Source organism: Stomoxys calcitrans, chromosome 4 (genome assembly GCF_963082655.1).
Source record: "Stomoxys calcitrans chromosome 4, idStoCalc2.1, whole genome shotgun sequence".
In the NCBI taxonomy this organism is placed as follows: Eukaryota; Metazoa; Arthropoda; class Insecta; order Diptera; family Muscidae; genus Stomoxys; species Stomoxys calcitrans.
Window position 1 is genome coordinate 54,039,770 of NC_081555.1, and position 21,484 is coordinate 54,061,253.

General features: G+C 37.6%; 2 protein-coding genes across 2 annotated transcripts in view; one reads left to right on the plus strand and one right to left on the minus strand.

Annotated features, from left to right (window-relative positions):
* Positions 1-7,721: 7,721 nt before the first annotated feature.
* Positions 7,722-8,367, minus strand: LOC106092833 (HIG1 domain family member 2A, mitochondrial). The gene is made up of 2 exons (XM_013259761.2): positions 8,142-8,367; positions 7,722-8,060 (listed from the first exon to the last, which is right to left on the minus strand). Exons 1-2 carry the CDS (start codon positions 8,287-8,289, stop codon positions 7,894-7,896), a joined length of 315 nt encoding a protein of 104 aa, XP_013115215.1. The 5' UTR covers positions 8,290-8,367; the 3' UTR covers positions 7,722-7,893.
* Positions 8,368-12,557: 4,190 nt separating this feature from the next.
* The window catches only part of LOC106092834 (mucin-2), a 33,143-nt gene continuing 24,216 nt past the window's right edge, over positions 12,558-21,484 (plus strand). Inside the window, exon 1 of the mRNA XM_013259762.2 lies at positions 12,558-13,265. The gene's annotated coding sequence lies outside the window, so the exon portion shown is untranslated. The remainder of the gene's footprint in view (positions 13,266-21,484) is intronic.

The following is a 21,484-nucleotide window of genomic DNA, read 5'->3' on the forward strand; positions in this document are numbered from 1 at the left end:
CTAGGCGCTCGTAGAAAATATCCTTGATCTGCTCATCTTTGTCTTCCTTCGGGGCATGGGCACAAATAAGGCTGATGTTGAAGAATTTGGCTTATATGCGGATTGTGGCTAGCCTCTCATCCACTAGAGTATAGCTGGAGACAAGGTGTTTCAATCTCCGATTAACCACAAAGCCGCAGCCAAATTCATGCCTCGTGTTATTGCAGCTATAGTATAGTTCGTCACCGTTTGGTGTTGTAGTGACGCCATTCCCAGTCCATCGCACTTCCTGTAAGGCGGTTATGTCTGCCTTGTACTTCTCTAATACATCCGCCAGCGCGTATACTGCACCTTCTCTATAAAGAGTGCGGACATTCCAGGTGCAGATCCGCAAATCATGGTTCTTTTTTCGTTTGCATGGGTCGTCAACGTTAGGGGGGTCCGTTTTTACTATTCCTTTGTTTTTCATAGTAGTTCTATGTTTTCCGGGGGCGTGTTACTGGCCCAGCGCCCCAACCGCATGGGTTTGTGGGATTGCATGTATCCCTCGTTGTGGCGAGCCGCTTGCTCCAAAATCCGACGCTCGCCGCCAGCCGCCCCTAACCTGGGAACAGACGCTGATGGCCATTGGTTATTTGAAGGCGCCAATAACTCGCCTTGTCATCTCGAGTATCATTGGCACTCAGTATTTAGTTAAGAGCCAGTGCCACCTGACTCCTCACTGAGACTCTCCTCTCGAAAATCGAATCGAAAGATATATAGGAGAGCTATATATAAATCTGAACCGATTTTTTGCACATGTACTGGAACGTCAAAAAAACCAAGCAAAATTTGGTAAAGATCGGACGAAAATTGTGGTAAAGTCAATATAGGATAAAAGATACATATGCGGGCTATATCTTAATCTTAACCGATTTTTATGAAATTTGGAACACGTATTAAGACGTAAACCTGCCACTCAAAAGGCTATATCGGATGAAAGAAAAAAGATATAAGCGGCTAATCTTATCGCCGCTTACTATATTTGCACCAAGTGGTGTCATTATTCAGTTTGAATGGCAAAACTAAAAGAGGAAGAAAGTAATATATTTATTCCATGATTAAACGTTCTGGAATAGCAAAGTTGCTTAGGATTTGAAGAAAATCCCAATAGTGAACTCCGAGAAACATTTAATTAAAATAAAAACCAGTAAGGAAAAGCAAAAGTCGGGCAGTGCCGACTTTATAATACGCCACACTTACCCTATAAATACAAAGTGGGGTCTATATCAAATTCTGAACCAATTTTTATGGACCTCGGCGGATGTTTTCAGATGGGTTTTTAAATCCCCGTATCCAATTTCGAGCAAAGCAAATATGTTCAAAATGTAAGAACTACGGTTGATTTGTATAATGACTTATTTTGCTTGTTTTGTTGATATTTGATTATTAATTGATGTGTGTCAGTGCTGCCAACGTTAAAGTAAAAGCATTAAGAGGAGGAGCGTTTTATTATACCCACCACCGAAGGATTGGGGTGTATACATTTTGTCATTCCGTTTGCAACACATCGAAATATCCATTTCCGACCCTATAAAGTAAAGGGTGATTTTTTTGAGGTTAGGATTTTCATGCATTAGTATTTGACAGATCACGTGGGATTTCAGACATGGTGTCAAAGAGAAAGATGCTCAGTATGCTTTGACATTTCATCATGAATAGACTTACTAACGAGCAACGCTTGCAAATCATTGAATTTTATTACCAAAATCAGTGTTCGGTTCGAAATGTGTTCAAATTTTGACAAATTTTGTTCAGCGATGAGGCTCATTTCTGGTTGAATGGCTACGTAAATAAGCAAAATTGCCGCATTTGGAGTGAAGAGCAACCAGAAGCCGTATATGGTTCAGATCGGTCCGTATTAGTATATGGCTACAAAAACGACCAATATTATGATCTTCAAAATTAAACAATGACTTGTACTTATAAGGCCACTCAATATTCGTGTCGAATTTGGTCAAAATCAGACCATTTTGGATATAGCTATGGGGCTATAAATTATGCATTTTTCACCGGATTATGACGAAAGGTGGTTCACATATATGCCCGAGGTGGTGGGTATCCAAAGTTCGGCCAGGCCGAACTTAACACTTTTTTACTTGTTTTTGTATCTCTCCGTTAATTATATTATTTTTAAATAAGTCTTTGAAAATTTGAATGGTTAGAGCAGATGTGTTATCGAGATGAAGTGAAGAACATAGGCCCTAGGTGGTTCGAGAGTCCTTGACAGAGCCTTAATGTAAGTCCCCTTGGCATTTCAAAATTATTTGGGGTGCCAAATCTTCATTGTTGTCCGACATCTAAACGGTTTTTTTTTGCTGTATAGTGCTCAAAAATCCCTACAAAAAAGTCCGATGGAGCTCTACAATATCTCTCATGATTGCGGGAATATCCGACTTTCAATTTTTTTGTAATTTTTGTCGAGTCATATAACGAGTTTCTTGCAAAAAGTGACACATTTGATTATTAAAAGTTAAAAGTTCACAGTTTGAAAGTCAAAAAATGTAAGTTGGTCAAAAACAGTATTTGCACCGATTAGTCTTTATCGAAAAAACTGGGTTATACCTTAATTTTTATACCCTCCACCATAGGATGGGGGGTATACTAATTTCGTCATGCTGTTTGTAACTACTCGAAATATTCGTCTGAGACCCCATAAAGTATATATATTCTTGATCGTCGTGACATTTTATGTCGATCTAGCCATGTTCGTCCGTCTGTCTGTCGAAAGCACGCTAACTTCTGAAGGAGTAGAGCTAGCCGCTTGAAATTTTGCAAAAATACTTCTTATTAGTGTAGGTCGATTGGTATTGTAAATGGGCCATATCGGTCCATGTTTTGATATAGCTGCCATATAAACCGATCTTGGGTCTTGACTTCTTGAACCTCTAGAGGCGCAAATCTCATCCGATTGAAATGAAATTTTGCACGACGTATTTTTTTATAATATCCAACAATTGTGCCAAGTATGATTTAAATCGGCCCATAACCTGATATAGCTGCCATATAAACCGATCTTGGGTCTTGACTTCTTGAACCTCTAGAAGGGGCAAATGTCATCCGATTGGAATGAAATTTTACACGACGTATTTTGTTATAATATCCAACAATTGTGCCAAGTATGATTTAAATCGGTCCATAACCTGATATAGCTGCCATATAAACCGATCTTGGGTCTTGACTTCTTGAGCCTCTAGAGTGCGCAATTCTTATCCGATTTGAATGAAATTCTGCACGACGTGTTTTGCTATGATATCCCACAACTGTGCCAAGTATGGTACAAATCGGTTCATAATCTAGTATAGCTGTCATATAAACCGATCTTGGATCTTGACTTCTTGAGCCCCTAGAGGGCGCAAATCTTATCCGATTTTATTAAAATTTTGCACGTAGTGTTTTGGTATCACTTCCAACAACTGTGCTAAGTATGATTCAAATCGGTTCATAATCTGGTATAGCTGTCATATAAACCGATCTTGGATCTTGACTTCTTGAGCCAATTGAGCGCGCAATTTTCATCCGATTCGGCTGAAATTTTGCATGAGGTGTTTTGTTATGACTTCCAATAACTGTGCTAAGTATGGCGTAAATCGATATAGAACCTGATATAGCTGCCATATAAACCGATCTGGGATCTTGACTTCTTGAACCTCTAGAGGGCGCAATTCTCATTCGATTTGGCTTAAATTTTGTACAAGGGCTTCTCTCATGACCTTTAACATACGTGTCTAGTATGGTCTGAATCGATCAATAGCTTGATACAGCTCCCATATAAACCTATCTCCCGATTTTGCTTCTTGAGCCCCTACAATGCGCAATTCTTATCCGAATGAACTGAAATATTACACAATGACTTCTACAATGTCAATCAGCATTCATTTATGGTCCGAATCGGACTATAACTTGATATAGCTCCAAAAGCATAACAGTTCTTATTCAATATTCTATGTTTGTCTAAAAAGAGATACCGCGCATAGAACTCGACAAATGCGATCAATAGTGGAGGGTATATAAGATTCGGCCCGGCCGAACTTAGCACGCTCTTACTTGTTTCTTTTCCCAATTTGTAAAGAGGACAAATTGTGTATGCGTTTTAAATGAAATTTGAACCACATACGTTAACTTAAACGGATGCTATATGTACTATAAATACGGCAACATTTCAACAAACAAGTAAAAGCGTGCTAAATTCGGCCGGGCCGAATCTTATATACCCTCCACCATGGATCGCATTTGTCGAGTTCTATTCTTGACTTCTTGAGCCTCTAGATTGCGCAATTCTTATCCGATTGGAATGAAATTTTGCAGGACGTGTTTTGTTATGATATCCAACAAGTGTGCTAAGTATAGTTCAAATCGGTCCATAACCTGATATAGCTGCCATATAAACCGATCTTGGGTCTTGACTTCTTGAGCCTCTAAAGTGCGCAATTCTTATCCAATTGGAATGAAATTTTGCAAGGCGTGCTTTGTTATGATATCCAACAAATCGGTTCATAACCTGATATAGCTGCTATAAAAACCTATCTGGGATTTTGACTTCTTGAGCCCCTAGAGGTCGCAATTATTATCCGATATGCCTGAAATTTGTACGACGGGTCCTCTCATGACCATCAACATGCGAGTTTATTATGGTCTGAATTGGTCTTTAGCCTGATACAGTTCCCATATAAATCGATCTCTCTATTTTACTTCTTGAGCCCGCAAAAGGACGCAATTCTGATTCGAACTGGCTGACATTTTACACAGGTCTCCAACATATAATTTAATTGTGGTCCAAACCGGACCATATCTTGATATCGGTCTAATAGCAGAGCAAATCTTTTCTTATATCCCGTTTTGCCTAAGAAGAGATGCCGGGAAAAGAACTCGACAAATGCGACCCATGGTGGAGGGTATATAAGATTCGGCCCGCCCGAACTTAGCACGCTTTTACTTGTTTTACTTCATATGTCCTCTAATCCCATTCAAACAGTTGTTTACACCTTCATTCCACAGCCAATTTTCTTAAAATGCTGATTTGGAAGCCATCTTTGCCCGAAATGGGTATTTTTGTGAAAAAAGTCGGGCAGTATTTATTTGTCGTTTTTAAAAGACACTTTATTTACAAAACAAGGCCACCTCTCAACAGACGAAGATTATGTGGACCAGTTTGCATTAGCGGAGAATATAGGCGACGTATGAACCACGAGCTGTATGACGACGACAGAATAGTTACACGCACCAAACTACAACGGCTGCGTTGGCTAGGTCATGTTGTCAGAATGGATGAAGAAGCTCCAGCAAAGAAGTCTTTTGAAGGCAAACACGGTGGTACACGCAAACCGGGAAGACCAAAAGCCCGATGAAAAGATCAAGTTGTGGGAGACACCTCGAAACTTGGTGTCATAGGTTTTAGAATGAGCGCAGAAGATCGAGGCGCTTGGAACACTATTCTACGTTCGGCTAGTGGAACAAATATTCTGTCATAGCCAATTAAAGTAAGCAAGTAATTTAAATCAATCAGTTCTAAAATTACTTTTTGCAGCGCACTGGTTGACATCATTTCGAATTGAAATGTCGGAGGGAAATCGGATATTTTTGCTGATACTTCGGACAGAATTCTGAGTATAAACCATGGGAAATTCGATTGAGGCGGCTGCATCCGCCGGAACGTAATTGAGCCAGAACTACTCTGGTTTGCCGGGGAGGTCAATTTCTTCAGGTGCAATTGGAGGCGGTCGGTCTCCAAGGACTACATTCACCCGGTAGCCATTTACCGCATCTGCTACCGTGTCTGCATGAATGTTGTCTAGGCCTGCTTGATCAAGAGGTTCTCCCTTGTAGCGCTGAACCTCACGCTCTAGATCATGTAGTTCTACCACAAGATGATTATTTGGATGGTCTCTGCGATAACAGCCCAAAAGGTATTGCTTAGACAGCATATAGTAATGTCTTCGCACTGGTAGGATCTTTGTCTCCTGATGGAGGTAGTCCACATGAGAACTGTGGAGACATCCCGTCGTAGTTCGGAGGGCGGCATTCTCACAGATCTGAATATTATTCCACAAAGCTGACGGACCACACTGGCGCTACATAACTTACCACGGACCGGCCAATTGTTTTGTACAACAAGGTTTCTTTGTCTGCACCCCAAGTGCTGCCGGCAAGTGACTTGAGGACCACGTTTCTAATTTTGATTTTATCGCAAATTGCTGTGGCATGTGGGGAGAGTGTGTAGGAGTTGTCAAATGTGACGCCAAGCATATTGGGACACTTGATGGTCGGAATCATTTCTCCATCGACCAACACAGTCAGCTCGGTATTCACCTAACGCGTATTTGTAGTGAAAAATGTGGCTGAAGATTTGGTGGCAGATATCTTCAGATTTCTTGCAGCGAAATATGAGGTAAGTTCTTTGGGATAGACGATCAACCTATCGCAGATGTCAACAATGGGTGGGGGCCTGATGCCATGATCGTACAATCGTCTGCATATGATAATACCTCTATGCCGTCTGGAGGGGGTGGAATGGAGGATGGGTAGAGGTTAAACATCACCCCACCTTGGGGAACTCCCTGTTTTACTGGGGAGAGAAGGGAGATCGGTCTGTACAACACCCCCCCCCCCCCCACTCAGTCCCCCAGTCGATTATGGCCAGACAATAGGCCTATAAACTTGGCCATGTACTGGGTCATAACTGCCGTATATACACGTTGTATAGCTCTATCTCGGCTTTACCGGACCTGACTGCTATCCTCATACATTCCATGAAGGGATCACTAGCACCAGGCGCATGTGAGATGAGTCTATACTACACGTAATGGTCTACCACGAAGGCCAATCCACCACCTCCAATCCGTATGCGAACCTTATGTAGCAGGTGTTGGTCAGAATTGTTTCCTGTATCGCAGCAACCATTATGTTATTCCAATATTACCCGCCCCTATATTGCATTGGCATAGCAATATAGGGGCGGGTGTGTTGCTGTTGCATATATTGCCGCAAGACGAAAGTGGGAGGCTCAAATAGTCCGACGACGATTGTGAACTCAATCCCAAACCAGCCGGTTGTAGGTACCGGATTGACCCGATGAAATCCTTCATCGGCAAGGGCTGCCGCCTCAGTGTACAACACACTGCTACGTACAACACCTTGCGACATATTCAGTGCGACTATACTCTCGTATTGAAGCAAGGACTGAGCAAAAAAGTCCCACACACGCCATGGAATTGAAAAACATTTTTATATGTGTTAGGTAATCTAAATCCAAACCTTTTTCTTCCATTTTGATTAGGCGCCAAAAAGTCTGTGAAAAATTTCAAGACGATCGCATTAAAAATTGTGATCTCTGCTTTTGTTACAAATTAACATGGACAGATGGACATGAGTACAAATAAGATAGAATCGGAAAGTAATTCCGAGTCGTCCGTATATTTATAAACAAATGCGCTAAGTTATAAGAACCTCTTGCACAGTGGTAGTGTATGTTATAAATTAGACGATTTCGATCCCTAGCGTAAAGGAGTATAAGGTAAAGCGGCCAAAGAAGGAATCTGAGAAATGGTAATGGGTATTTTAATTGATCTAAGCAAATGCAAAAGAGAGCGCTGATGTCATCCCTAAATAACTTAACAATTATCTACATATTTAACGGAATAAATGCGTTTTTCTTTTCGCTATAAAGGTATTTAGACTACATTATGCCTTCATTGAAAAACTACTTGCGGTTACATTCCTTATTTATTTGTTGTAATTGTAACAAAAGTTTATAGAAAACCTACTATTCGCTCTCTACTTAAAAATATGTACATCAATTCAACATCAAACACAAATGATTGCAAGTGTTTAAAAACTGCGACATTTTATACAGAATGATGTCATAAAGGATTTTCTTCACTTATCGTTCTTCCCATAGGTCATAACGACCCCTCCAATCAAGGCTAACACGGTGAATCCTTGGGCTGCAATACGAGCCCTCATCATCATCTGTGACATTCTACGATTGCCGGTACGGAAGTTGTACAGCCCGTAACATAATGCACATCCTGTTGCTACGCATCCTGCAATGTAACCGGTCATGAATTAAATGTATGAACATGTTTTGTATTAATGTTTCTTATATAAGTTGATTTGCGCCTTACCAATTGGCACTAGGGGGTTTTCCTTTATTTTACGCATCATTTTTTCTTTCGTGGTTTCTGGAAATACTGGGCCTGTTTCCATCCGCATTTGGATCCAATCCAAATCCTCATCGGGCAATTGTATTTTTTGTGGTGCTTGAGAACTCATTTTTAAAATTATCTTTCCTTAAAAACTGCAACTGGCTTTACGAAATATAAAACAAAATCAGTTTGTTTACGAAAAGGGAAATAACATATGTCAAGAGCAATGCAAATCGTCCAGAGATGGGTATTGATATCTGTACGAGATTTGTTGAACGATAAATAATGTAAATTAAGTAAAATAGGGCTGGTATTAAGATACAAGATTTGTGTTCGCGTACTCAAAAATTTGTAAAGAGAGCGGGAGAGTGCATGAGAGCGAGCACAATTTTGAGTGTTTGGTATTTGAGGGTTTGCAAATTTCTACTGGAGATTTTTTCCCAGCAGAAATTTGCAGCATCGAACAGCTGTTTTATGAAATTCAGGTTATTTGGCTAACACAATGTTCGATCAGGATTCACTGAATCCTTAATGATGTTTATGGGGCCTATCCACTTTGTGTTTTTGCATGTGACCTAACCTTCTATTAGTGAATCCTGATGTTCGATTTTCACAGTTGAAACACACATGTTTTTCACGATTACTTTTTTGAAACACTACAAATATCTCAATGACGTAATGTAATACTTTTAATTAAATTACAGGATTCACTATATGGCGAAACAATTAAAGGTGGCCTCATTTGTACAATAGCCACAAAGTATATGTCCAACATAAAATTTTTCAATTTTTTGACAGCACTTGGCATTGAGGATATCAACTTGTTCTCTTTGTACATTCATTCTTTGTTTACGTTTTCTCCTATTAATGACATTTTCAATCGGCAGATTTTAATGTTAGTGAATCCTGAATGAAACAAATGTCAGTAAAAATGTTTTTCTCTTACAAAATTCAGCATATTGCACATCCAAGCTTATTTTTCCAAATACGGTTTAAAATGTTGCAATTTTGTGTATATTATTAATTCAATTTGAAATTGAATATGAACAAACGTACATTGCATGCAAGTAAGAAAAACGTAACTAAGGACAAATTTGACAAGCAGGATTCACTGAATAAGGTTAAGCCAAGCGATCAGCCGATATACTTTTTTTTTAATATTTGGCAGTACTTGGCATTGAGGATGTCAACTTGTTCTCTTTTTACATTCATTCTTTGTTTAGGTTTTCTCCTATATGATGACATTTTCAATCGTCAGATTTGACATCCTTAATGATGTTTATGGGGCCTATCCACTTTATGTTTTTGCATGTGACCTAACCTTCTATTAGTGAATCCTGTTTGACAAGCTTAATAAAAAAAATTCAGCTGATCACTTGGCTAAAGCTTGTTGAGTGAATCCTGCTTTCATAGCAAGCTATTGCAATGAATCTGTACGAAGTAATAACGATTGTGAAAACTAGTGTTTTGCTTTCGGTCATGCAATTACAACAACATTATTTTGAAACAAGTGGAAAATGCTGGCAAAGGCTTTTGGAAACTTGTGCCTATTTGCCTTATAAAAATGAAAATACTACAAAATTTAATTAAAGCTGCACTCAGTTTTGTGTATTTATACATTTCGAAGGTGTGGGTTTTGGTTGAAATTACAACCACATGTATGAATTTGAGAACGGGCCACACATTCACATTTGTGTGTACACACTCACGTATGCAGCTGATAAATTAATTGGTGCCATATTAATTTTTATATGTAAATGGCAACATTTTGGCCAAAGAAACCAAAAAAAAAAAAATAAAATGTGGTAGCCTTGTCAAACCACTAAAAGAACGATTTCGGGAAATTTTTGCCAAAAAAAAAAACGTAGTACCAGCCTTTGTGGTAACAAAAATTTTGCTACTGGTACATACTGATCTTAAGGCCCAATATGCACATCAAGAGAAATTTTCAGCAGCAAACACATTGTAATAAAAATTATGTATTCTTTTGGCCAATCTGCTATCCTTTTTTGGTGATAAAGTACTCATTTATACAAATTAAGCATTATTTTGTATAAATAAATCTATTACGTGACGCAAAATATTATCAAAGCAATAATTTTCTTGCAATGAAGCCAGAAAAAATCCAATGATTTCAATGTCACGCTGTAATATCATGTTTATACTACGACCCAAAAGTAGCGACAATACGATATGTCAGTAGAAATTTCGCATCAATTAAATGCTAATGTAAATAAATACTCACGAAATAGCCAAAATGAACTTTGTTTCAATGCTGTTGTCTTTGTTATGTATTGTTGTTTCACTTTTGTTTGTGTTCTAGCAAAAAAAAAGTCCGTCGAATTTCGCAATAGTTTAATAGGCATTTTCGCTGCGAATAAACTCAGTACTATGCTTAAGCCGTCATCCAGGATTCACTGAATAAGGTTAAGCCAAGCGATCAGCCGATATACTTTTTTTTAATATTTGGCAGTACTTGGCATTGAGGATGTCAACTTGTTCTCTTTTTACATTCATTCTTTGTTTACGTTTTCTCCTATATGATGATATTTTCAATCGTCAGATTTGACATCCTTAATGATGTTTATGGGGCCTATCCACTTTGTGTTTTTGCATGTGACCTAACCTTCTATTAGTGAATCCTGCCAAATAGATTAATCTTCGAACTAAAACTCGCTCGATATCGGATGCGTGGAGTTGCTTGTGGCCCACTTCGTCAGCAATTAATTACATTTGCACATGGTGGAACAATTTAAGGTGGTCTCATTTGTACAACAACCACAAATCATATGGAGTAATCCGTCATCAAGCTGATCGACGTTTTGCCAACACATACAAAGATTGTGTGCGTACGTGTGCGTACATGAGCGGAGAATATGAGAGAAAGGAGATAACAACAAATCGAATGAAAATAAAAATCGGACATCTTAATACGTTAAGCTGTTAAAAGCTGGTCGCGTGAGACCGCCTTGTTAAACCCGCCTTGACATTTGCAGTTAATTAAAGCGAAATTTGTTTTAGTGTAGCGACATGTCGCTAAACCCATGTTTCCACTTGGAGCAGATTTAGATTTGGGCCGAGATTTCGGAAATCTCATATTTTGCAACGAGGTTTCCCATACATTTTCAATGTGAACAAATCTACTTATTTGAGGAGATTTGCAGCCAATCTTCTTTCAAATTAAAATGCAACACTGCGTTTGCATTGAATACCGGTTATTATTGGGATTTTTGAGCAGCACTTTTTCTTTACATCTGACAATTTCCTATTGAGATTACAGGATGCACTTGTAAGGTGAGGTCATGTGAACAGCTGAGTAAAATTTTTTTATTTTTATTTTGCAGTAAATTTAAATCTCGAAGGATCGATAACACAGCTGTGATTTTTTTTAAATCTATAAAACGTGTTCTATTTGATCGTGTATTCATAAGCAACAAAGCAGTGTTGTAATGATGAAAATTCAAAAATTAAACCCATTTGAAGATAAGTTGTAAAACAAACCACTTCAACTGTTCAATATATGGTATTTTCCACTCAAGGTGGTTGCGTTGGGGCAGATTTTTTTTGTTGCGCTTATGAAGCTACTTTCTAATTGTATCATGTTGAGATTTTAAAATGCAGCAGTAATTTAATAAAATTGTTTCACAAACTTATTTGCTGACTACAATGTATTTATATACTGTACACAATAAAAATGCTAATCACAATAAAAACGCTATCAAAAACGTCACTGTTGACAAATAAAAACCGCATAAATCTTAATGGAAACGCGTTTTGGAGATTATCTCAAATCAAGTGGATTTGGGCTCTAGTGGAAACATGGTTTAACATTTTCCTCATAACCCTAGTACTGACTTCATTCGCAGCGAAAATGCTTACTAAATTATTGCGAAATCTGACGGACTGTATTCTTTGCCAGAACACAATCAAAAGTCAAACAACCACACATAACAAAGACAACAGCATTGAAGCAGAGTTGATTTGTGGCCATTTCGTAATCATTTAATTACATTGGCAATAAATTGAAGCGAAATTTGTATTGGCACAGCGACATGACGCTATTTAGAAAATAAGTTCTAAAACATAGTTTATTTCTAAAGCCACTTTAAGTTATGGATTAGCCAATCAATGTATTGATTTCGTTGGGGTAATCTTTTTGGTGTTGTGCCAATGACACTGCCTCTTAATTTTACCATGGGTTCTAGTCCTAAAAACATGCAAATTGTTTATTATTATTGTGTCGCCCTGTGTTTTATGACCAGTTTACTTCGACGCCGTTATTGACACTGCCCGGCTTCTCAGTCCATTCGTAAAATCTCGTTTTCGTGTGCTTTCGTTTCGTGAAAAAATTCGTTTTCGTCTCGCTTATGAGGAAAATTATTAAATTTTATTACATTACATATCAATGTAAAAGTATAAAAACTACACAAGGATGTAAAATCGTGACTTGGTTACAATCATAGCATAAAATAATAAAAGAAAGTACAGTGTTACACAGTGATTGTGCTTGTGAAGAATTCAAGGAAAAACATTTTTCTTCGTACGTTCGTTCACATTGATGCCGCAGCAGTAGTTATGTACATATATTCATATGCGTGTGTGTGTGTGTTAAGAAAGGAATGGAGGAGAAACCAATAATGAAGAAGAACGTAATAATCAAACGTTATTAACTAGACAGCAAGGAAGAAGAAGAAGATAAGCAGCAGAAGGAAAAGTAACAGAAAAGGAGGAATAGAAGTAATGCGGTGTGCTATTGTGTGTTGTTGCACTTATTCGAACATTTCCAATATATTGATGCCGCCGTGTCTCCAGAATAAATAAAAGTAATAAACTCTAAACGAATCTAAATAATTATTCGCGTCGTCAGTTGTTGCAAAACCAGAATAGGAATAACAACAATAAACCACAAGAGAGCAAGACAAGAAACCGGTAATAAGTGAGAGCGTCGTCGGCAAAGTGAAGCAACAAAAAGAACGAAAGAACAGTGATCCACTTAAGAAGTCGATTGGAAAACATAGTCACAAAAAGTGTGACCTTTGTGTTTTTGTACTGTCCCAACGCAACCATTTAAAGGCCTATTAGAAAAGCAGAATAAGAAGAAATGTAAGTGTTTGCCGCTTTTTGTTTTTATTAAATTTTTTCTTAAAAGTGATTACACTCATCGGTCAAAAAATGCGCGCGACCACTTTTGCCACATTGACGCAGGCCGAAATGGGACGCGTTGCTTGTTTGTGCTTCTTCTCCAACCTCCACATTTGTTCGTCTCGCTTCAATTTTTCAGTATTTGGTTGTGTAAGTTTTTCTGTTCGTAGGGTTGTGTGTGTGTGTGTGATCCACATTGACGCGTTTTTTGGGGTTTTGGCTCGTTTCCGCGTATTGGTGTTTCCTTGTATTTGTGTTGTATTTTTGCAATGGAGAGTTTGCTTTCGTATGTGCATGTGCTTCTTTGACCACTGGTGAGATTCGTGAAATGAATGGCCTTCTAGCAGGCCTTGTCATAGGAGAAAGTGCGCTAAATGATGGTGTCCTATTACCCCAAATAAAGCCCAACCGTGCACCTTTGTTCATGTGTACGTTCCATATCCGCAATTCCGATAAAGATATATCCGGAGCCGATATAGATTTATCGACTAATCTGTGAAAATAACTTCCGGATTTATCTAGCCATTTCCGTCCGCCTGTCCCTGGGACGTTGACTTATGAGGTCTATTGACGCATCTCATTTAAATTGGAAGAGATTGGTTCTGGTTTATTTATATTAAAGGGTGATTTTTTAAGAGTTATAGAAAAATTAAAAAAAAAAACACAAAATTCAGAAATATGTATGAAATCTTTATTTAAATCGATTGTACGGTCCAAATAATTTAATGTTTGAAGATTATTTTGACCATGACTGCGCCTCAAATGGTCCATCCACTTAGTCCAATTTTAGCATACTCCTTCCAACATTTCGGCCGGTGTTTCGCAAATAGATGCTTCAATGTTGCCTTCCAATGCGTCAATTGAAGCGGGCTTGTCTGTATAGACATGAGCTTTAACATAGCGCCACAAAAAATAGTCTAAAGGCGTTTAATCGCACCATCTAGGCGGCCAATTGGCCGGTCCCGAACGTGAAATAAAATGTTCACTGCACTCGCCTCTCAATAAGTCCATTGTTACGCGTGTTGTGTGGCATGTGGCACCGTCTAATTGAAACCGCATGAAAAGCTCTTGCATTTTGGGCAAAAAAAGTTTGAAATCATCTCATCTCATAGCGCCACCATTCACAGTAACGTTACGATTGGTATCATCTTTGAAGAAGTACGGTCCAATGGTGCCACCAGTCCATAAACCGCACCAAATTGTGACGGTTTAAATCGTCTGTTCCATCACAATACGCATTTATTTCGAAATTGCAACGTCGAATTTCAATGAAAGTTTGGCCAAATGAATGTGTGGACTTTTGTCCCCATGTGTTGGCTACCGAAAATTTGCAAGAGATATCGAGCTTTACTGCCGCAATTGCAATCAATGGAGATTTATTATTTTATTAATTGTACTTTATTGTTGAAAAAAACATTTCTTTCGTTTTTAAACAGGAAATAGATTTATTTGCTCATAAAAACTATATCTTCATGAGTACCTACATATTAACTCTATTTGAAAGTATTTGTGACAAATGGGGCAAATAAATTTAACGAAGATTTTATTTTAGCTACACTTTGGTACAATTGGTAGTGAATGAGTAATAAAAATGGACTTTGGCGGAACTAAGAAATTGTAGAATAAATAAAATGGATTTTGCGAAACTTTATTGTTGAAGATGTTGGCTATATACATACAGTGTAGGGCAAAATAAAAGCAATCCTTTTAATATCTGAAATGAAATTATTATTGTTGACTGTGTACTTAACACAGATCAATGAAAATTACTAGTGGACTTCTACGCCAATGGAAGTTTGCATCTCTATAAAAATTTTCCCGCTTTGTAAATAGCTATGTTGTTCAATTGATGCATTGGAATACAACATTAAAGCATTTATTCGTGAAACACCGACTTAAATGTTGGAAAGAGTATGCCAAAATTGAACTAAGTGGATGGGCCATTTGAGGCGCAGCCACGGTCAAGATTTGCATGAAATAATATTCAAACATTAACTTATATGGACCGTACTGTCAATACAAATAAAGATTTCCGGCATTTTCTGAATTTAAAGTTTTTTTGCACAACTTTCCTATAGCTCTTAAAAAATCACCCTTTAGTACGTCAAGTGAAATGGTTTTAAAACTTTGTATGTACATAATGCATAAATCATATTTTAGGACTATTTTCATCAATATGAAAAAGCGTTGCTTTTGTTTTGCACGACACTGTATGTATGTAGGTATATTGTCTTGGTCCTTTTCGATGCATGGTTTCATTTCAAATTTTATTTTAAATAGACGAATATGAATCCCAACGGCATTTGAGACAAAAAAAATTTGTCGCACCGTAAAATAAAAAAAAGTTTATATTTAAAAATTTCTTTGTTAAGGGTTATGGTTTTTTTGTCTAAAACTTTATGTTTTCAAAATTGTAGTATTAGGTTGATGAGTAGCCAAAATCAGAAATGCCATTGCACCCCCAAAAAGTCATTGTTTGGTGTTGATTATGTGCCGGTGGTTTCATTGGACCGTGGAGAATGTCAAAAATTGTCGCAACGTAAGACATATTCTTAAAACAAAAAAATGTTCCTACTAACTTCGCCTCAGTAGTAGTCAGAGTAAAAAATGTTACAAAATTAGTTAATGTTACAAAATTAGTTGAGTGTGTAAAAACGTTCGAAAATTCTTCTCTTCTGGCGCAGAGGTTTTCATATCCGCCTATGACGCCGAATGCCTGGGTTCAAATACCGGTGTGGACCTCAGAAAAAAGGGTTATCACCTTACTAATGTTGGCTTCATCTGTTAGGCATCCTGCCATGTTAAAACTTTTCTACCAATTGGTGTCGCTATTCGGTACGTCGTTCGGACTCGGCATAAAAAAGGAATCCCCTCTCCTTAATGGAATGTTAATGGGAAAATACAATGAAAAATTGACTATTAATGAATTCATGGGTCATGGCATCTTTATCGATATATTGTCCTCACTAGACCTATCAGAAATTACTGAATTACAAATTTCAGCGATATCGTGCAAAATTAGTATATATATTTGTTCAGGAGGTAAATCAATGGTTTGGTCTTTATGGCAACTATATCCAAATACTGTACGACCTACACCATGTTCAGGATTTGAAGGATTTGTTATAGTAGAAAACAACTCACTGTACCATATTTCGGCTAGATTAGGTTAGGTTAGACCGAAAAATTACATAGGAAATGCTCCAACGTCGAATAATATTCCCCACATGCCCTATACATGCTAATAATTGCCGCACCAATCTTGCATAAGTGAACTCCTATGTGTCCTGTTATGATACCTAAAGCTGTACTCATCTGCTTCTACATTGTTAAAAGAGCGTTCGTAGCCCACACCCTTAACTCGGGCTGTGTTGACCCAAAACGCTTCGGGTTAATCAAGTTTATTGACAGCAGTCCTTTACCGACAATTTGTCTAGCAAAAGAACCAAGAATACAATGTGCTGGACCGATCGTAAAAAAAACTGAAGGCCAGTCTTTGGGGCTTTTTAAAGACTACAGCTTGATTTCAAAAGACAGACGGACCGATAGATGGACGTGACTAGATCGTCGTAGATTTTTATGACTAAGAATTTATACATACTCCCGTCCTACGGTGGTGACTATTAAAACTATATTTTCGAAAGGCCTTCGCTCTAAAGGCATTCTGAAAAGGGCTATCAATTACGCCCCTCCAGATAATCCATGCTCCATCATTTCCTTTCAATGTTGCGCCACATCATATCCCATCTAGAGTGTTTATACATTCGCATCAGTATTTGTGTTGGTGCTTTTGTTTTTCTACCTAAAATCTAAACTCACTCACAAATGATTTATTGTTTGACGCTGTGTTGTGCCTTTTGTTATATTATTGTGAACGAACAGATTTTGAAAATATTCCCGTTTTTCTAAACGTGATTGACTTCATTTATTTTGCGTGTGTGTGTGTCGTAGTGATCAGAAATTGTTTGGCCATTGACAAATAAAAGAAATAATTCCTCTTTTAAATGCACTATTCCATTTTTTTTTTTTTTTGGGATCACATTCATTTTAAATTCGGCAACTACAAAACATGCAATAGATAAGGAAAAACTTTATTTCTTTGAAACCCAGAAGTGGTATGCATAATGGTGATGATTGCGTGGGTTTGAACCTCGCGGTTCAACCACTAAAGCTAGCGACATTTATGAGGTATTCACTCATGTATCACCGAATTATACGCCGTCCTGTGAGGAATTCCACCTCAAGTATCGTTTGGATGTGTGCCAATTGATATCAATTCACTATGGCGACGACGTTCAATCAAACAACGTTAGGAAATATCTTTAATAAACAAATCAGCAGAGAAAGATATTCTAATTTCTTTCAGAAGAGAAGGATTTATCATCAAGGTTTAAATAGCAGTGTCATTGTTAGTAAAAGTTTCAACATTACTATCATTACATTATAAATAAATAAATATGTGTAAGCGGCCTGTCAGGATTCACTGAATAAGGTTAAGCCAAGCGATCAGCCGATATACTTTTTTTTTTAATATTTGGCAGTACTTGGCATTGAGGATGTCAACTTGTTCTCTTTTTACATTCATTCTTTGTTTACGTTTTCTCCTATATGATGACATTTTCAATCGTCAGATTTGACATCCTTAATGATGTTTATGGGGCCTATCCACTTTGTGTTTTTGCATGTGACCTAACCTTCTATTAGTGAATCCTGGCGGCCTGTAATCGCAGCAGGCATATTGAATTAGGCATGTGTTTTCACAAATAGAAACATGCAACTTTGATCTATAAACGGCAAAATTTACGTCTCTCTGTCAAAACTTTTGTCAGTCCCTGGGCCAGGTTATTTTATTCACCACACCCAAACGTCAAATATTTACTAGCCCTTCAACTTTGTTATCAACTGCCACATAACCTTTAAATAAAAAACTAAAATGTTTCCCTCAATTCCAAAATTCTATATCTAAATTCTCATTTTTTTTCTCAAAAAGTAAAAGCTTGTAAAGTTCGGCCGGGCCGAATCTTGGGAACCCACCATCATAGATTCTGCTAAAAATATATGCAAAATAAATTTAGTTGTAGGGCATAATTTGTTCCTACATACCAAACTTCTGTCAAACCTGCAACAATTAAAGCTTCTAAGAAACGAACAAGGATGATCGACAGACCGGTTTACATGGGAGCTATATCAGGTTATAAACTGATTTTAGTCGTATTTGGCACAGTTGTTGGAAGTCGTAACAGAACACTACATGCAAAATTTCAGCCAAATCGGACAGAAATAGCGGCTTGCAACGACTCAAGAAGTTAAATCGGGAGATCGATTCATATGGGAGCTATATCAGGTTATAAAGCGATTGGGCCGTACTTGGCACAGTTGTTGGAAGTCATATCAAAGCACTATCTGCAAAATGTGAGGCAAATCGGACAAAAATTGCGGCATCCAGGGGCTCAAGAGTTCAAATCGGGAGATCGGTTTATATGGGAGCTATATCAGATTATAGACCGATTTGGATCGGAGCTAGATCTTACATAATTACTGAGTGCCTATGATGCTATATGTGACATGTTCCCCGGCAGGTTTTCATAAGTTTTTCAGTTTTATTAACAATAAAAGACAATGAGTGCAGTCCGATTCATGTTAAAGCTCAGTTATAAGGGTCCTTCTTTTATAGCCGAGACCGAACGGCGTGCTACAGTGCGGCACCTCTTCGGAGAGAAGTTTTTACATAGCATAGTAACTCACAATTGCTACCAGCATTAGGAGGGAATAACCACAGCTGAAAATTTTTTTTCTGATGGTCCCAACAGGAGTTAGCATCATAGGCGGATATGCTAACCTCTGCGCTACAGTGGCCTCCATAAGAATATACATAGGTATACACTGAGTCTGAGAATATTAAAATATGCACCGCATGTATGAATATACATAGGCATAATAATATGTGGTTCATATTTTAATATTCTTAGACCCATATGCATAAAGAGATGTCCCTAAGTGGCACAACGTTCGGAGCCGTATGGGGGCTGTGAGCATTCCAAACTATGTGGCCTAATGTAAACTTGAAGAGCTTTCTGTCGCTGGCTAGAACAGACGTCTCAGTCATTGTGTCAATCGTGAAAAGTCGCTGTCTAATCTGAAAACATGCTGACAGACTGAAGGTTGCCAGTAACGAATTTTGCAGAAGCTGTGAGAACATCAAAGAAGAAGAGACTAAATAACACCCTCTGTGTGTGGCCCGCACTAGCAGTCAGAAGGAGTTCCACTTCAGATTCTCATTTCTTTGAGAACCTGTCTAATTTAGCGGATATGAACATTCGCAAATTGTTGGGCTTTTAAAATCGGTCTGGATGGTTCAACGGTAGGAACTAGAAGGCATATTCCTTCTCCTGTTCCTGTGATATCGCAGTGGACGGAAACGTCTATGTGAGTCAGATGACAGACTGCCACTTAAAAAAACAGTTGTTTTCGAAAATTCTAAATTCCCCCTCCCTAAGTTTTCCTCTTCTTATTCAATCAGAATAGGAGGATTTCTTGAACCATGTATTTTTAAAATTTTTTCTTTTAAATGAAAATGGGGCGAGTACTGCCAGCTAAACATTTTTGAATCACGTTAAGGGACTCAAAGAGCGTATTTTGATATATGGCGGGGGTAAAAGGGGCAAATTTTTTTATTTTCCATCAAAGCTGAAATACCTGGAGAAATTCAAAGGTGTTATTATTATTTTTTCAATAGAAAATTTAGTTTTATACTTGAAATCAAACTAAATTACTTAAAAACTATGTTTTTCTGAAAATAGGTAAATTTTGAACGATTTTATCTTTTAAACTAAAAATCTGACATTTTCAATGAAATCGTTGGACAGTTTTACATTTAATAGGTTCTTTTAAAATTACGTAGGCCGACGGTTTTTATATGGAGTTTGCTTGATTATTGATACACTTAAAGTTTCTTTCTGTATCTGAAAGGAATGTTTGTAGGAATATTGCCAATTTTTTCTTTATCGAATTATACCCTACACCACTACTGTGGTACAGGGTATTATAACTTAGTGAATTAGTTTGTAACACCCAAAAGGAAGAGAGCTACATCCATTGATAAGTATACCGATCGACTCAGAATCACTTTCTGATTCGATTTAGCTATGTCCGTCTGTCTGTCTGTCCATGTTAATTTGTGTACAAACTACAGGTCGCAATTTTCATCCGATCGTCTTCAAATTTGGTTTGGGCATGTTTTTCGGTCTAGAGACAAAGTCTATTGAAATTGGAAAAAATCGTTTCAGATTTCGATATAGCCCCATATATATGTTCGTCCGATTTGCAGTAATACTGCAATAAAATGTCATTTGTTAACCGATTCTCTCGAAATTTGGCAGGAAAGATTTTCTTATGACTCTCTACATTATTGGTGAATTTCGTAATAATCGCTTCAGATATAGATATAGCTGTCATGTATGTATATCGCCGATTTTCACTTCTACAGCCACTGCAAGCGCATTTTTTGATCAATTTTGCTAAAATTTTGCACAACGCTACCTATAGGGTAGGTGTAGGGTATTGTAAAGTCGGCGCCGCCCGACTTTTGCCTTTCCTTACTGGTTATTCATAGAATTGTTTATTGAATTAAAAACTTACAAATAAACAGTTTTACACCTGGTGTTTGCCGTACGATTTTATTACAAGGCTTTTCTAAAAGTTCCATGCATTGCAAACGGTGAAAACGAAATGTGTCTGCATCCATGTGTGATCCACTTTGGACAACTTCTTCATGCCTACAACCTAGACAATGTTTTGCACACACAAAATCCCGCCAAATAAAAATAATGACCCATAAAAATGTGGGATAAAATAACTTGCTTAGGAATACATACGAGTTCATACTTATGTAGACTCTCTCTTTCTCGCATATGCACTCATTTACATAGATATATGTATATGTTTTTACTTAAGGACTTTGCACTGCCAAATGTGTACAATTTAAGAATTGATTTTTCCTTCCTCTACTCTGTGTCACTAAAGCATGTCTCTGAAATCTGTTCTTAATAGTATTTTTTCATTCTTTCAGCATTCAGCTGATTGTTCTTTTATCTTATACTCCATTATAGTACCGACGCAGCGTTTTATCTTAAAATGTGTTTCAACGGGTTTTATTTTAAACAGTCTTGTGTTGTAGGTAA

Coding starts and splice junctions, on each gene's coding strand:
- LOC106092833 (XM_013259761.2), bottom strand. CDS start 8,289: ATGAGTTCTCAAGCACCACAAAAAATACAATTGCCCGATGAGGATTTG. Junction 8,061..8,141: donor AAACCCCCTAGTGCCAATTG/GTAAGGCGCAAA, acceptor GTTACATTGCAG/GATGCGTAGCAACAGGATGT.